The sequence below is a fragment of the Tachypleus tridentatus genome, chromosome 2, assembly GCF_004210375.1.
Source record: "Tachypleus tridentatus isolate NWPU-2018 chromosome 2, ASM421037v1, whole genome shotgun sequence".
NCBI classification, from domain to species: domain Eukaryota; kingdom Metazoa; phylum Arthropoda; class Merostomata; order Xiphosura; family Limulidae; genus Tachypleus; species Tachypleus tridentatus.
Window position 1 is genome coordinate 92,767,826 of NC_134826.1, and position 18,707 is coordinate 92,786,532.

The 18,707-nt window shown below is 32.1% G+C and overlaps 1 protein-coding gene across 1 annotated transcript in view; it reads left to right on the forward strand.

Moving 5' to 3' along the window:
* LOC143244552 (glutathione reductase, mitochondrial-like) overlaps window positions 1–18,707 on the forward strand; it is a 78,147-nt gene that overhangs the window by 38,055 nt on the left and 21,385 nt on the right. The window contains exons 6-7 of the mRNA XM_076489466.1: window positions 1,799–1,895; window positions 9,146–9,232. Coding sequence (XP_076345581.1) covers window positions 1,799–1,895; window positions 9,146–9,232 — 184 coding nt within the window. The remainder of the gene's footprint in view (window positions 1–1,798; window positions 1,896–9,145; window positions 9,233–18,707) is intronic.

The window sequence follows — 18,707 nt, forward strand, 5'->3', positions numbered from 1 at the left end:
TTTTATATATTATTTGGGATTGTTATTGTTGTAATTAATCTAAGGACTGTGAGATATACTGCACTGATCTTAATCTAGCTTAAAAGTCAGGTATTTCTTTTATTCTTTGTTTGATCCTTGTTGTGAAAGGACACTTTGGAAGTGTTCTTTTCAACTTCTGCAGCCAATTGCAAACTTTTAACAAGAAGCCAGTCAGTAAGTAAATTCTTAAATACTATTATGAATAAAGATGTTTTATTTTTTCACTCGTATTGTTTCTCTTTCATGTCAATATTCATTTTAATAAAAGATATGAACAACAATTTCTTTCACATTCAAAAGTTACACCACCCACCCTATTATCTTTACCCTTTTTTTGGGGGGTGAGGGTGTAAACCACAGCTGACTGAGATTTATCTTCTAAGTCTTCTTTGTGACTCAGTACTTTTTAAAGATCAGATAATTTATCCTGTTGTGTTTTAATATAATTTATACTTATGCATATGTAACCTGCAAAGTTTTGTGTGTTGGTAAAGCATCATGTTTCATCATCATAATAAATAAACATAAAGGGATATAATTTAGAACTAGCTAAAGTTCCTAATCCTTGTGCCATTGTGGATACAGTAAATAACTCAATTTGGCTTTATTTAACAAACAAACAAATCCCATCTCTGAAGACAGTTTTATAATTCTGAAATACTGAGCTATTATAATTTACTCATGCACAATGCATAATGTATTTTAATCATGTTAACTATATTTACCATCTTGTTTGCTTTTTTTCTTTACTTTCTCTTAAATTAATGCTAAAGATGAAATATATTTGTCACGTGAGTGGAGCTTTTTTTCAGAATAAAACTGGTGAAAGAATACTTGTAAAACATATGAGATTTATTTATCAATCTAACATGGTAAACTTTTGTATGAGGTTTATGAATAAACAAAATGTAATACAGATGTGTCTTTTATTACTAATTAAAACTGGTGTTAGATTTATTGTTAAGAATGCAAATATTGAAGAGTTATATATATAACTAATAAAATTGATATTTGATTTGTTTATAAAGAAAGCTTTTATTAAGTAAAGAAGTAAAAGCAATTTGATTTTTATACCAATATCCTAATCAAGTGATTATTTCATTGATGTGTACTAATTGTTTTCAATGTTTAAATAAAAGGAAAGAAATATCTTATTATAATTCCTAATAATTAGCAAAATAAAGAAGAGAAAAAAAATAAAAATGTATCAAATTGTCTCACTTAAATTTGTTACTATTGTAGGAAAAATTATTCATTGGATGGAAATTGTTGAGATAAAATTGACTCAAAGATAAATCTGTGATGATGAGAAACCCACTTGAGGTAGAAGTGTATTCTCCAGATGGCTTGTATGGGTATTAAAATTTTACTTGAAGTACAGAACTTTTTTCGACCTTCTTAGGTCATCTTCAGGTTAACAAAGAACCTTTGTTTTTTAACACCAGTATTTAAGGAAAATTATATTGGGTTGTTATGTTCGTAGGTTTTTGAAGAAAGGGGGAAAGTAGCAAATAAATTACCTCTGTCTTAAAGAATAGTTAGAAGTGAAACTGAATATTTTATGATAATTTGTGAAATTATTTTGTGATCCCTTTATGCTTTAATAACTTCAATCCAAAATGATAATTTAAAACTCAAAAAGTTGAAAAGTAAGTCTCACTGATAGTTTTTAAACAATGCAGTTAAAAAAAAATAATTTAGTAACCATATTAATCAACCTTGTCACTAATGGGTGAAAATAATCTTAGTCTTGGTTTAGAAAATGTGATGTTTTTAGAACTGTTGTTGTTGGAGCTGGATATATTGCTGTTGAGTTAAGTGGAATTCTAAAGGCTTTGGGTTCCGATGTGTATCTTGTGATTCGAAGAGATAAGGTACGAGTAACATCATTCTAAAGGTTTATAGGTCTAATTTCTATCCTATGAATTAAAGAGGTAAGAAGTCTGTGAAATTAAGGTACAGTAGAATTTAGTGGAGTGTAAACATGTAAACAGAAATAATGGAACAACCAAGGAAAAGTTTTTCTTTTCCTTTTTGCTTGCCTGGCATGGCCAGGTGGTTAAGGCTTTTGACTCATAATCTGAGAGTTGCAGGTTTGAATCCCCATCCCACCAAACATGCTCACCCTTTCAGCCATGAGGGTGTTACAAGTCCTTAATCTGAATGAATGTTAATAATGTATAATAATATTTTGCATCCCAAAATTGATCAGTTTTAGATGCATAGTAATACCATTTGGGCACAACTTTTTTGCACATTACAATTTTTTAGTTCTACATTTAAACTTTAAACCTATTTGTTCTCAGTATATCTCAGTAAACATGACATGGAAACAAACTTTGTGATTCATGAAGTAAAAATGTACAGAACAATGTTTCAACTTTCTTAGGCCAATTTTTAGGTTAATAAAGAGAGTTTGTAACTGAGTGTTGCCGGATATGTCTAAGAGGCGAGATATCAGTAAATTTGTCAAACTCACTGAAGAAGCTTCTCCTTTTTCCTTCTGATACACATGCTTATAATCAATAGGAGGAGCATATTTTCTTCAAGACGAAGCTTGTTTATAGTTATTTGAGTTGAAGAAGCATAAGTATACAATTGGCTGTAGTGTTTCTTTATTCAGAGTCTTCTATGAACATCTAACAGAATTTTAACTTGTATATGACTTGGATATAAAGGCAGTTAAATTATAGTATTTGGAGATATTATGTTCTAATGACTGACATTTAGTGTTTTTTTTGTATTATAAAATGAATTTTTTGAAACTATGTGAACTGTTTTTAGACATCCACATTTGTGAGACTCACTGAGATTTAGGAAATAATTGCTTTGAATTTTACTTTGGTGCAAAAACATTTGCAGCTAAACAAAAGGATGAGGGCCCAAACAAAAGGAAGCATGATGATGAAGCAAAAAGATTGCAACAAACCATCAAAGAAAAGGAGATGATGGTGGTGAAGAATGAGTCAAATAATAATTGGTGTGACAGCATGGAGATACCAGAATGAGAGAAGAAGGTATACAGAATAGCCAAGCAATAAGAAATGGCAAAGAGAGACATTGCAGTGATCAAAGTAATTAAGGACAAATGAAAGGCAGTAAAACAGAGATGGAAACTACTACAAGGAATTACTTAACACCAAAAATGAGGTATAGGAATTAAAGGAGGAGCCTCTAATAGCAAGCCCAGTATTAGACATTAATAGAGTGAAGGTCAAAGAGCAATCAGAAAAATGAATATAGGCAAGGTGGGAGTTCTATTGAAGATTTCTGTGAGAAGATCAAGGAATTAGGAGATAATGAAGTAGAATACATATGGACCCTGTTGAAGAACATCTGAAAGGAAAAGTACATACCCTTAGAATGAAGAGAGAGCCTATTGATACTCATCTACAGAAAGGAGATGTTCTTGAGTGTGTAAAGTATAGATGAGTAAAACTAGTGAAGCATCTGTTGAAAGTGAAAGAAAAGGTACTAAAAAAGAGAACAATGGAAGTCATTGACATCAGGGAAATACAGTTAAGGTTTCATCCTGGGAGAGGAACAATAGATGCAATCTTCATTTTGGAACAATTGTATAAGTATCTTGCAGGAAACAAGAGGTTATACCATGTATTTAGAGAAAGCATATGACAGGGTGTCACAAGAATTAGTATACTGGTACCTTGAAAACAAAAGGTTGCCCAAAAACCTAATTACACTAGTAAGACCCAATTATAAAGAAGAAACAACAATTATGAATAGGGTGTATGAAGAAGTGGACAGATTTGGAGTAAATGCTGATTGTATCAAGGGTCAATCATTAGCCCTCTGCTGTTCATTATTGTCACTAAAATATTAAGTATAGAGTGCTGTAAGCGACCCTTGTTAAATCTGTTATTCACTGGTGACTTTGCTCTAACAGCTGAGAGTGAATAGGATTTACAAACAGAAGTTAAAGTGTAGCTAAAAACTTTAGAAAGAACAGGCTTTAAAGTGAATGCCAAGCTACTAGAACAGGTAGAAGAAGACTATGTACTAAGGAAGTATAATCAAAAGTGAAGGAGGAAGTGAGAAAGCTGTGAGAAATATTGGGTTGAGGAATAATTCGTGAGCGTTTTTTCAAGTTAAAAAAATATATTCATAAATGAAACGCTTTCGCAAAATATTTTGTGTCATTTGGTAGATAATTTTTTGCTCTAATAGATGGTGTGTTTGATTTTCATATGTCTTTAATTTTTGCTTTCATTTTCAGCTCATTAAATGGAATGTCAAGTGGACAAAATCGAGCATTTTCGACACCATCTGCTTTTTGCATTTAATATCTTGCAATTTCGTTTAAAACAATGCATACTATATACCTAGGTATTACATGAAATAAAGTATCATAATAAATGTTTTGGGTGTAATGTGTTCATGCATTGAAGTATTGTATAGTCTTGCGTGTAATGCTTGAATGAAATTATTTAAAAAATGCTCACGAATTATTCCTCAACCTAATAGATTCCAGGTAGGTTGGAAGTAATGTAAGGAAATATACCATCAGTCATTTGTGACAAAAGTTTAACAAGGGCACTGAAAGCCAAAGTGTATAAGATTATGATTGGACTGGTATTCCTCTACAGACCTGGACTCTGAAGAAAAAAGGATTGTTGATAAGAACAAATATGAGAATGCTGAAGTGGCTTTTGAGATTGTCACTTAAATTTATCAAAGAGAATGATAAGAAAATGCCAGGAGGCAATGAAATAGAGGAAAAAATAAAAGAAGCAAGATTGAAGTGGTTTGGTCACGTGAAGGAAAGAGAAGAACAAGCAATAAGGAAAGTATTAGAAATGCCAGTAACCATTAAGAGAAGACAGAGAAGGCCAGTTAAGTGTTGGAAAGATGGGATTAAAAAAAAGACATGAATGAGAAAGGAATTACAGAACACCTGGCAGTGAATGAAGATGACTGAAGGAGGGCAACATGTATGAAGAATTGTGACCCATTCTAAAATGAAAATCTGTAAAAGAAGAGATAGATATAGGGCAGTTATATCAAAACTAAAAAGAGCTGCTGTTTGAAATTTTTTATGTTGAGTAGTTAAGTTTCATATAAAAATAATCATAGGTGACAATTAGGTGCAATGGAAAAAACCACCAAGAAGATGAAAATCTTTTCTAATAATAATATTTTTTTCAGTTGGTAAACCAGAAATTGTTACAGTAACTGTATGTTTTATTCCATAAATTACAATATGATATCTTGCCTCTGTTCACAGAATAGCTTTTCATTTGCCACTAGCCTTGATACTCTCACTTACCCTCACATGCTTTCACATGAGGCAGATACGGGATAGCATGCAAATGAACATATGACAGTCCTTTACTAATAACAATGCAATACAACTCCCAGCACAACTGATTCCTTAGCCCAACTTCACTTCTTGATTAGCACTCATGATGTTCAGAGAAGAATTTAATTTTTTTGTTTATTACACTTGTGTTACATAACTTTATTTAGTAAACACTAACATTATATGTCTTTTATTATCAAACGTGTTTTTTGAAGCTTGTTGTTTGGACTTTTTTTTCTTTTCTTCTTGTCCAAGTGTGTATCCAAATACACAGGAGCTGTAAGGCATTTGGTTTATCAGTGAGTCATCTGCATATAAATCTCTTGGAATTGCTTGCTATCCATTGAGTTATTGTTTCTTATCTTCTGCCTTTCTTTGGAACTCAACAAGAGGGCACTTGATTATGTGTTCTTTTTGTTTTCACATGTTAGAATGCCTGTTTTGGGCCCACAGCCACTCGTTTTATCATATATCAGGTGCCTTGAATCTGGTTAAGGTTCAGTTATTGTGCTTTGATCAGATTCTCCCTTCAGAGCAGTCCCTCAACCCCCAAGTGTTTTGCTGCTTCAGTTATCCAAAACAGGATGCAGTTGCCACCCAACTGAATTTTAAGGTTTTCAGTTTATTGTTCTCAATTACACATCATTTGACTATAACTGTTGATGCTCTCAGTCAGGATTGGAGTCTTTTCTCTCTGTGCTTATTTCCCACACATTTTCTTCCTCATGTCCTCTTTTTGTGCTGCATCCTCTTGGTGGCACCACTTAGCTATTGTAGCCATAGTTTCCACTTGTATGCCCATTCCTATTGACACCTTTCTCAGGTATCCTTACATGGGTATGATACATTCTTTCATTCCCTTACTCTGTCGTCATGTATGGCTGTTGTTGAGTTCTATACCAGACAGGCCAGGTTTTCCCTGTGGGTTGCTTCTCTTATTTTTTATTCTGTTTGCCATTTTCTATGTCAGTTTACCAACATAATTGGTAGGTATCCTGTTGTTGGTCTATTTGTCATAGTTTTCCTCTGTCTCTTCCTTTCTTGCCTTTTTGACATCTGCCTTTCAGTATCCACCTTTGCTTCTACTTCTCTCCCTTCCATTTCTCATCTTTATTATCTTTCTGATCCAGATCACCTCTTATGTTCTGTCTGGACTGTCCACTATTACATGTCCTGAACTGTTCCTTTTGTAGTTCCCATTTGTTCATTCACTGAAACTCTTTCCTTTAATGTGATATTTCTCCTATTATTATTATTATGGATTGGATTTGCTGACTTATTCTTTACTATCTTCTAATGATTGCCATATTTTCCAAGTCTTCTCTCATCAAATCCATCATCTTACTATGTCCTTGGCTGGCTGTGTGATTATGTTATCCTATAGAAGATATATTTCATGCTGGTATGAGGATTGCCCCCATATTTTTATTATCATAATTGTCTCACCATTTTCTGCTCTTCAGGTTATCATCTACTTCCTGTTGCCATCTTGAGCTCATAGCCTCCCATTGGGTGTCTTCTTTTCTACCATCACCCAGATATCAGTTGTCATACTGGTACTGGTGTTGGTTGGAGTTGGGCCAGCCACAGAAGTTCTCCAATGTAAGTGGCCCAGGTGTTTGGTTCTGGACTGTAGTTGAATAAGCACATTTTCGTCTGCCTTCCTTCTATCATCCTGATGTTTGGTTGTTGTGTTTTTGTGTTATATTCACCCATCATGATGATGCTGGTTTTTGAAATGGAAGATATTCCTTTCCAGTTCCAATGTCCAAGGTGAATCAAAGAGGACCATCTTCCTATCATGGGCCAGATATTCTTATCATTGTACTACTGGTGTTGGTTGAATTTGAACTACCTCTTATAGTCTGCTGCACACTAGCCACTCTTACATCAGGGGTCGATTTATTGTTTCTGGGGTCCCTCTTATGATTCCATCCTTATCATGACACATTATTTTCATAGGCAAAGATTATACCTGACTAAGAAATGTTGCAGTCTCCCACAGTTGTGTTTTAGATACTCTTCACCAACCCATCAGATTCCTTTGGGAACTTTCTGAAGGGTTTATTATTATTCCATCCCATCATATTGCTGTGGAGTAACATATTGTATTGAAAGTTAACATTTTCTTACACTGAAAATGTATTTCTGATTAGTTTTTACCTTCTATTATACATCCCACTTCCAGTATTTTCTCTGTTGTTCAATCTCGAAGTGATGCTGGGCTAAACTGCATAGAAGAGGTCAGCTGTGATGGATGTGTCATACTCCTGTTGGATGGGAGGATGTTACATGCTCATTTGCATGTTATCATGCAGCTACCTCATGTGAAAGTATATGTGGGTAGTTTGGGGTATCAAGGCTAATGGCAAGCAAAAACTTGAACAAAAAGAAGACAGAAAAAGTCAGTAAATGCTATTCTGTGAATAGAAGTAAAAAGCTATCAGAAATACTTTTTCAGTATAGGAAAATGTTAATATTTGGGGACAATGAAATTCAGATGTTCAAATGTTCTGAAGTTTCAGATTATTGAGGAATTTGAGGTATGAGGGGGTTCTTACTAATCTTGGCTAACAGCTCATTACTAATCTTGTAAATTCTGCATATGAAGCTGGAATCTACACATGCATCAGTAATACTTTCATTGACATGTTTGAAAGTTTTACTTGTACTCTCATTTTTATACATACTCACAGGTTATACCTATTTTTTAATTCTTTAAGCACACTAGTCTCTATTTAATTTATTCATGGTTTAACTGTGTAACTCAAATATTTACTGATACTGCCCTTAAAATTTTGTCTTTAAAAAATCATGTTAAAGATCCAAAAGAATAGTAGGAAGGATTGGTCAAGAATGATCAAAAGTCAACGACATTTCTTTGAATAGGTGTTCTGCACCTTTTTAAACTCCTTTTTGCTTATGTCATGAAGTTTTACAGTTGAGCTCAAAATGTAATTAAGCAAAGATAGCAGTAGCAGGTATGCAATAACTTTTGTTATAGGTGGGTTATTTAAGTTGCTGTCAGTGACATTCTCTGCATATTGTTGTCATTAAGTGGAAAGTTAGATTTATCACTATCTTCAGATACAATATTTGATATTCAGATGAGTACCATTATTCATTACAGAGGTACATTTTTACTACATTAATAATCTTGTGCTTTATAACCCAGAAGAACAATGTAAAGATGTAGAAAAAACTCTGAAGTTATGACAATAATACCAAGCTGTGTTAGAATTTGTTCTTACAGATGTTACAAATTTAGTTCCATATAAGAGTAAAATTGTATTAAAATAAATCAAACTCTTGAGCTGATGATCAGTAATCTGGATAGACCAATTGGCTATCAGCAATCTTGTTGGTTAAGCTATTATTTAAGTGTGATTGGGTTGCTAAAGTTCAATTGGCCAATTAGCCACATACACTTTTAGGAGTTAAACTTTTGTTATGGCTGATTTAGTTAGGTTACTGATTTGTAATTCTGAAAGACCAGTTTGACTTTTGTAATTTTTTTTTTGGCTAAGTTGTTATTGATTTTGGGTTATGTTGTTTGTTTATATCCTTCATAGGCCAGTTTGTTATTGATAACTTCTGTGGTTAAGTTTGCTTTATTTTAAAACCACATTTTGAACAGTTCTTTGATGGACTTGGTATGCTCATTAGGGTTTTGTAAGTTTGATGCTAAAGTTTACATTGAAGCTAGTTAGAGTTGTTCATGAAATAATGGAATAGCCAATTAATCTTGTAAACCCTGTGTGTAATAATTTAATTGAAAATGTGAATCTTACAATATTATTTGAATAGGTATTAAGAAATTTCGACTGTATGATCAGCACTGCAATAACTGAAGAGATTGTTGAATCAGGTATAAAATTGGAGAAAAACAACCAGGTAAGATAATATCATACATTTCATTGTGATTTATGTAACTGTAGCCAAGAATATGAATGAATAAGTTAAATAGATTGTGAAGCACCAAACTATAGTCAGTTGTAATGACTTACTCCTTGAAACAACACCTCTGTGATTACAACTTTTATCTTGATTATTTAATGATAATGTTGAAGTTTTTACCTCTGGATTCTTCTGTTGGTATGTTACAAGTCTTTGAATTTACAATGGTAAAATCAAGGGTTTAATTCCCCTCAGTGGATACAGCAAATGGCCTGTTGTGGCTTTGCTGTAAGAAAAGCACACACTCTGATGGTATGATACCCGAAAGTTCAAAATAAATACAAGTTTTTCTCATTAAGTATGGTTTCTGAATGATTACAACTTATAACTAGCATTAAAACTAAAAATTTTCACTCTAGATTCTTCCATTTATAATCTGTATATTTACAAATTATGACTAATGATGGTACTACAGAGATTGCATCATTGATATTGCTACAATGGTTTACAGTATGTAAACGTATTACAGTGAATCAGTTTGCAGCACCAAGTATTTCCACTGATGTTAATAGGATATAAATTGTAATAATAGTACTGCAAAGTTCTAAAATGATATCCTTATCTCTTTTCACACGATAGCTGTTTCTTGCATGTCTGCTTTTGACATTTTCTTCATGCTACTGGTCTTGAGCTATCCTCCACTTAAGACATGTTTTAACTTGAACTAAACTACTGTATGATGTAATCATAATGTGTCAGTGGCCTTCAAACAAGATGATAATACATCTTTTATGCACAGTAGATCTATTTAAGAATTTTTATTCAAAATTCATTCTTTTTTCAATAATGTTGTTCATAGACTTTTTTAAAGTTTAAACTTTATTTAACATTTGCACAAGGTTTAACTGAGTTACATTCAAAATTTAATGAAACCACTTTACACCCAGTGTATTTTAATGAAATTAAAAATTGTCTTGTTTTATTTATGTTATTTGCATTTTACATTCTTTATTTCAAAAGAAACCTTTAAAAAATAGTTAATCTTTAGTTTTACTTCATGTGACACATGATTGTTCATATTTCGTAAGTTTTTGTCTCTGTTTTTTGAATAATGCACTGTATATGTATGTCTAGACTCAAAACTACTGGTACAGTGCTATTTAGCCACTACTGTTTCAAATTCCTGTAGATCAATTCAAAGACGAAAGAAATATATATTCTTATTTCCTATCTGTAGCCATGCCTAAAGTCTGTGTTAGAATTGATAATTCCAAGCCACATCTATTTATTTGAGTACATTTTTCTAACAAATATAAAGAACTAATTTAAGCTACAATTTTTCAGAGAGTATATTCAAACTGACATACAGGATTTCTTAACAAGTGTGTCTGCCCACTCTTTAGCATTGCTGGAGTATTACTTTCAGTGACATTTAGTGTTTTTCTCACTTTGATACACATCAGTTTGATACAGTTTAATTGTATATAGGTTTTATGTCTTTATTTTATTCATTCAATTATGTATTATTTATATTTTAAATTTTGCATTTAAAAGTGTTAATCATTTTTTAAATATAACCTAAACTTCACCTTACTCTGCAAGGTTTATGTTACTAAGTGAGAGCAAAAACAAATTGTCAGAGACTAAAGTATCTCTGCTGATAATACTGTTATATTGTGTGTGGGCATCTGTTGACGTGCGTTGAAGTAAATGATGAATGGTAAAGGACAGAAAAGAAAAATAAAACATTAAAGACATGAAATTATGTTTGTAATCCAAATAAGATATTTTAAGATTATTTGATAAAGAATTATAAGGTATGTACATATTTTCATTTCTTAATTTTAAATATTTCATTACATGTAATCTTTATGGTAAAAGCTATGATCATAAATAAAGTGTTTGGTCATCCTGATTTCAGTTGAGTAACTGTATAGAATGAGCTCACTTGACAGTAAGGCACCATGTTGTTACCCAGTTTAATGAATGCCATAAGCATATCTGTTTTGCAGTTTGTGTAATTTCTGTTGAAAAAGATTGTGCTATTCAGCATGGGGGCCATTCAGATTGATCTGGCTGTGGAAAAATGGTACTTAAGAACTAGAATGCAGATGGAAATGAGAAATAAAAACTTGTGAAAACTAGAAAGCAAACAATAACTCTTTTGTGTTTGGTAAGTAGGCCTATATTTTTCTTTGTTATTATTTGTTTTTATACTAAATTAGTTATTGTACTTCTTTATTTACTTCAAATCATCATATCTAAAAAATAGAAATGAATAAGAGGATGTCAGTGCAAGTTAAATTAATTTGAGAAGTATATGAATTTTACCTACCTATTATTGTGTATGTTTCTAACCATTTTTCTTTTCCTTTCATATTAGGTGAAGGTAGTTAGAGTGTAGATGAATATCTCTCTGATATCAAGCCAGACATTCTGACCTAGTTGATGCTACCACTTACTGAATCATTTAATAAATACTGTTGGGAACTTGTACAGTAAAAATGAAATAATTTTGTTGCAAAACAGCATCAAACAGCTGCATAAAACACTGGCTAAGAAATGTATACACAAAAAGATTATGGAGGGAAATAAAAGAAAATTCTTTAATCTTGAAGAACTTTCAGTTGAGTTGTGTAACAACTCATGGCTTTCAAAGATTAAATGAGAATGTAAAGAAAGACCTGCAGCTATGTTTTGTTTATGAGCTACTTCTCTCTCAGAATCAACTCCTACCATCAGCGAGATCACTCAGGAAGAGGAAGCTTGAAATTTTCAGCTGTGAAGACATTATAATGTGACAGCCAATCTCACTATTCGTTGGTAAAAGAGTAGCCAAGAGTTGGCAGTGGGTGGTGTTGACTAGCTTCCTTCTCTCTAGTCTTACACTGCTAAATTAGGGACGGCTAGTGCAGATAGCCCTCGTGTAGCTTTGTGCGAAATTCCAAACAAGCCAAACCTATGCTTCTCAAAGGTAGATTGGTAGCTATCACATATAAAAATGTAGAGTCCACAAATCTGAGGTTTTGATATCAGGTTGTTAAAGTGAAAGAAATTACTTGGTTAAAAGAATAGCTTAAAGCTGTGCCTGATTTTACCTGAGGGTAAAAAGAGTTGACTAGATCAGTTGTTTGTTTTTTTACAATTACTCTTTAATTACTGAGAAAAAGAAGTAAAAGAGTAACAGGATATTTTGTAAGTAAAAGGGGAGAGTTGTTGATGTGTGGTAGTTTTCTACAGAATGTTGTCAGGAAGATTGTTAATTATCTAGGATATTTTGAAAAGTTTATTTTGTGGAAGGTGTGAAGTAGACTATATCCATATAATAGAATCATTGGACAAAATTTAGTTTTCAAGAGAGTTTTTTAGTTATTAATTTATAAGTTTATTGTTATATTCAATTTCATTTTTGCTTATTTTTATTCATGTCTTACTCCTTTTCTTAGTCTTTTACTAAAGGTAGAATATGCCTACTCCTGTATGTCATGTCAGTGGTACTCTTTCTTACTAAATTTGAATTTCTGCCCAACAAATGTTTTACAAAAATAGTTTAACACTACACTTTAAAGTCAGACCTAGTTCTTGACATAATATTCTCAAGTCAAAAGATTACCAACATCAACAACTAGTTTAAATAATGTATACAGTGGAGAAAAACCCATAATTCATATGTCTTGTATATGTATCAGCATCATTCCTTGAGATTGCTTGTTCCACCCTACAAAATAATCACAGATACAAGGTTCAACTGTTACAAGCTTCTATGAAATGCCAGTATAGTATGTAGCCTAAGTAAAAGGATTAGTTCATGCTTATGATCTTTCTGGGTCTGGTTTACATGGATATCATTAACTATTTTTCACATACACAAAAATTTAGAAAAATTACCTGAATAGGTATTTTCTAAACCTGTTGTGATATATGCTCAATTTAGCAATTATTTTAACTTTGACACATATACAGTCAAACATCGATATAAGGCGCTAGTTGGGGTCCAAAAAATTTGACCGCGTTGTATCTGATTGCGCCTTATACCGATGTGATTATATATTTTTTTTACCCTCGGGGTGAGCGATAATGCAAAATTTACGCGTTTTGTAGTGAAATAAAGAAAAACAAACAAAACTACTTACACCAATGATATAGCTTTTTTTTTTTATTTATTAAACTCAATTTTAAGACTGAAATTAAATGTAAAAAGCAGAATTCTAAAGAAATTTATCAATTCATTACTTTGATGGGGGCTGATATTCTAAAAGTAGTTCCGTCAGAGCAATCATGTGATCTTTTTACGATTAGACACTGATTAAAATTAGTTCAATTTTAAAAGTTAATACATATAGTAATTAATTTTGATAATTTATTTACTAATTATTAAAATCTAAGTACAAACTGAAGTCAAATAATTACCAGATAAAAAAATGTCATGGCAAAGTTTAAAATACGAATTCAGTACTGAAACAAAAACGGATTTTTCAAAAAATTTAATAACAATAAAATATAGTAAGCACATAAAACAAGTTGAAATGCACAAATTTATAGTTACTCAGTAGTCTTCTTTCTTTCAAAAGCCTCCAAAAGTTTCTGTTGTCTTCCTCCTTGGTTCCGCATCCTCTTCGCAGTTCTCATTAGGTCCTGGATCTGTAGTATCTTGCAAATTCCTAGATTGTGGTGTTCTGCCCAATATAGAAGTTGTTCTGTGTACTGTACTGCCTGAGTTGAGGTGATGCAATTCCTGAGTTCTTCTGGAATGGGGTCATCTTTCTGGTATAGTTGCTGGTAGGTCTTCTCTGACTTTGCAAGGACCATGGGTCCTGAGATGGGAATGTTGTCTGCTCGAAGTCTCACAAACCAATCATAAACTTCCATGTCCACTGCTGGGTCTGCTGCTGTCTTGGCTTTCTTCCTCTGTAGTCCTGTCATTCTGTCTACCTGGTTGCAGAAATCTCTCAGTTGATCTTCATTCTTCAGCCAACCTCAAAGTGTAGACTCTGGAACTCCTATTTCTTTCATAATCTTGGTCCTTGCTTCCCCGGTCCGGATTTGCTGCACAATCTGTATCTTCTCTTGTACTGTGTAAGCATTCCTTTTGGTGCCTCTCTTCTCCATGGGTATAAATATGCTGTATGTTGAAAAAATATGAAAATCGCAGTCTGTCGCCACCGGATGGTCACTATCCCATTCACTCACAACAAAATTGATTCGGTCGACGAAATTCTGCCTACGAGCTGGTGTTACAAGACCTTTCAGTTATTCGGGCGATATTAGAATAAAAGGGAATAGCTGATGTCACAGATTTCCAAGAAACTATTTCGTCTGAAAGCTTCTTGGGAGCGAGCTGTTTCTTAGAAATTTATATGGTTTCAACATTGACGCTATCGTTTGCAGCACTTCATGCCACTGTCACTGGTGTATGAGTGTATATGACTCATCCTTCGTCATCCATCGGTTGATCAAGGATGACTTGTGGTTTTAATGAAAATAAAGTTTTGATAATTCTTGCCTACGCACTGAGAGCTATCCTATGACTGGCAGATTATGTACTTTACTGCAGTTGACAGCGCCAGGAATTATTACATGCAGGCCGGGGTTTGATCACAATATGCGGCGTGAAAACCATACAAAAAGATTGAAGTGGATTTGGTTTTTGATTTTTGATCACATTAACCGGCTGATTACATTAAGCAGTGGTAATATTAAGCGGCGGCCTCTGTAGAAATCCCAAAAAATTTGGGGCCTAAGACCCCATCGCGCCCAACTGATTATCGCACTTTATCGATGCGTTTTATATCGATGTTTTCTACCTGGTCTCTGACACTAGTAACAGTAGAAGACCAACCACATTGAATCTTAAAACTGGCTAGAAGAGTTAAGTTAGACAAAATATGACTTTAAAATATTGTTTTTCTGTTTACTTCTTTTTTTTTACTATCTTCATTCATCATATTATTGGCAGGAAAATTCTGGAGCCAGATTTTTTATGGATACTTATAATTATCTTTGAACTCAGTATTCCTAAAAACTAAATAACCAAGATACAGAACAAGTTGTCATTCATTTCATTCCAATTTTAAATTTTCTAAAGCATTGAAAAAATAGCAAGGTGACGACAGAACAGTTCTTATGTGTTGAGTTCAGATCAAATGTATTGATTCTCATTTTAAGCAGCTGTTAATAAATACATTTAGAGAAAGTAAGTTTTGTTATCTTATGATAAAAGTTTAAACTGAATTACAAACCGAACAAGGGTGAATTCAAACACAATTGTGGTATGTAATTGAAATAAAATTAAATTCATGGGTACTGAATTTTTACAACACTCAACAGCATATGATATGCTTAAATCTCTTGAAAACATAATGTAAACAAATTCTATATGTAGAAGGATTTATATGAAAAGTGTATGATTCAATAAAAAAAGATAATACTTTTAGTAAAAGTGGACAAATTTAATATGGACACTTATAAGTTACAACAACTGTATCATGCCTTGAAAGCAGGTAATAACTTGGTTGAAATTTATCTTCTACATACAGACTGTTTAAAGATTCTCAAACATGTTTACATGATTACAGGTGAATTGAAAGTTTCTCAGGTGTTGTAATGTAAGGTAAGTAAAACATGAAAGTGATGACCCAACATAAAAGAAATGTGTTGATACTGTTAAAAAAAATAAAACATCCAAATAGCAGTCTTTGATGTATGACTCGACAGCCAAGACATCTGTTGTTATCAAAAACTGAAAGAGTAAGAGAAAATTGTATTGTTCATTAAAAACCACTTACCATGATTTTGTGTGAACTCCTTTACATGCTCTCCTTTACTTCAGTTTTGTGTCAGGGATTACTATGTATAGAGAGTGCATAATACTTTTCTTGCTGTATTTAGTTTCCACTATGTGTAGATGATTAGGGTAGGGTGGAGTTGAAATGTATTAATCAAAAATCTGTAAGCAAAGTCCTTGAAAGTGAGATTACATAACAGGTATGTATCTCTTTAGCTATATAAAGTATTCAAACGGTGTGATTAGTTGTGGTGGTTTTAGGTTTAAATGACTGATAAATTACAAAGCTAAATCTGAAAGTGATAATTAGGAGTCTGTTTGTACAAATATAACTGCAGACATGGTGAGATGCGTGTAAAGGAGTTCACAGAATTAATAAAATAAATCACTATTTTAATACAACTCTTTATATGTTTTACATTATTAGTATAATGCCACATTATAATAAAAGCTTACATTTATGATCTGTCGAAGAAATCCAATACAAATTAACTTATTAGTCAGCTACAGTTGGATTCACATTCACTGCTACTCTTGTCTTTGCTATTGTACAAAAGTAGTATGCATTGTGGTGATGGGCTTCATATTTGTATTTTTTAGAATGAATGGTAAACAAAGTTGGCCATTGAAATATCAGAGAAAAAGGCAGCAGAAAGGAAAACCATCTTACAGTTTGTTTGCTTTTTGCCTTTTTATTCTAAAACTCTAGCTAGGTACAATATAATACGTGAAAACAGTAGTCATTTTCATCAAGGTGGAAAAATGTGACTACTGGTGCTAGATTTTTGGCACAAGGTTTTTCAGTAGTTATATTTTCAAAACTGTATAAATTGCTCTTATGGGAGAAGATTTTTATTCAAAATTTTTCAGTTGCAAAATGGACACTTGGGAAGCCTAGTTTTTTTATGTTCAGTTTTGCTTTGCATTTTTTGAGTTCTTATGTGCTTAAATATAATTTTCTATGTTTTGGCTTGATTGTAACAGGCATATATTGCATTGTATTTTCAGTTCAGTTTTATACATTATTTTAGTTTGCTAATTTTATTTAATTTGCTTGTGGCTTTATTTTGTAATTTCCTTATTTTTATTTAGCCTAGTGTTCTTAACTAAATTGCCAAAAACAGTGGACACTGAGAATACCCAGTTGATGACCTAATGCAGTGTGGTCATAGAAGCTGTTCACCTTTTAGCAAAGACAAGTTACTCTTAATTGTAATGTTTTCAATGAATTTCAACAGCTGTTCTGGTAAAAGTTATTACATTAATAACATTAAAATAAAATGTTTTTAAATAAAACAAGGCAGAAATAGAAATGTTTGTCTTGTGTGGGGAGTTTACTAACTGTTTTAAGTATAAAAACCTGAAAGATATTGAATTTGTTAAATTCACAAAATGTGCATTCCATATCACATTATGTCAATTAGAAGAATAAAGTTGACATTTTCAGCTTTTGAATGAATGCTAATGTAGTCCTTGTTTGTTTGGTTTGTTAAGCACAAATGTACACAGTGGTGTGTGTGTTCTGCCCATCATGGTTATCAAAAATTGATTTTTAGTGTTATAAGCCCTTATATTTACTTCTGAGCTAGTGTAAAGTAATAGTTAATTATGCATTTATTTGTTACTAATTTTTCTCATACCTTCATCATTTCTTTTACTTTGTCATGAAACAAACTTGATATTTAACTTCAAATGTCAAACATTTATTAGATGTGATTAATCAATCTATTGAAGCAGCATAGATACATACTTGCAAGTAGCTCATTATAGCAGCTTTATACACAAAGATTATATTTATGTATTCAATAAAATTATATTTTATATTGTCATACACTAAAGTAAAAACTATTTGATCACTATTTTAGAAAACAAAAGTATATTTTGGTGAAAGACACTTATGTAGAGATGTCTGGCATGCTCTCCCTAGTAACATGGATAATAATTCCAGAAACGGTAACAATTGTATGGTGTAAAAATGATTTTGAATCTGGTTAATGGATTATTTATATGAATGATCACAATATGGTTGGCATTATTGATTATTACAATGCTCATGGTGAAAGTTGTTGACTCTGTCATGTGATAATAAACTATTAGTTTATTGTAATCTATTAATGTGTACAATAATTAATCAGTTAACAAATTTAAATAATAACAAGGCTCTATATACACTACTTATATATTTCATATTGTAGCATAAATGTTTCTTGCAGCAGGCTGTATAATATGAATATTTGATTCACTTAAATGAATTATTGAAAAGGTTTTTTCTTTCCATGCAGCATTAATTTAACTTGTCACACTGTTAAATTTAAAAATTGGTAAGTAAAGAGTGTCCACAAGCACATACTTATATACAGGTATATTTTAATCTTCCATGCATAAAATGTTTTGTATAAGTAACCTTTGCATACCTACTTTTAATAACTTGTATTTAAACGAATAAAGATGTTATATCAACATATAGGAATATCAAAGATATCACATGTAAAGCAAGGTGCACTGCTAGTGGATGCAAAAATACTAAGAATGGTGATGTATTAAGTGAGAACAAATACTTAAGAGATGGATAGGGAATTTTGAAGATTTGTTCCATAATATTGGTGAAGAAAAGCCATAAAAAGAGCATGGACATATTGAGAATTCTTAAATTAAAAATGCAAAACAATTAACAGAATGAAAACCAAT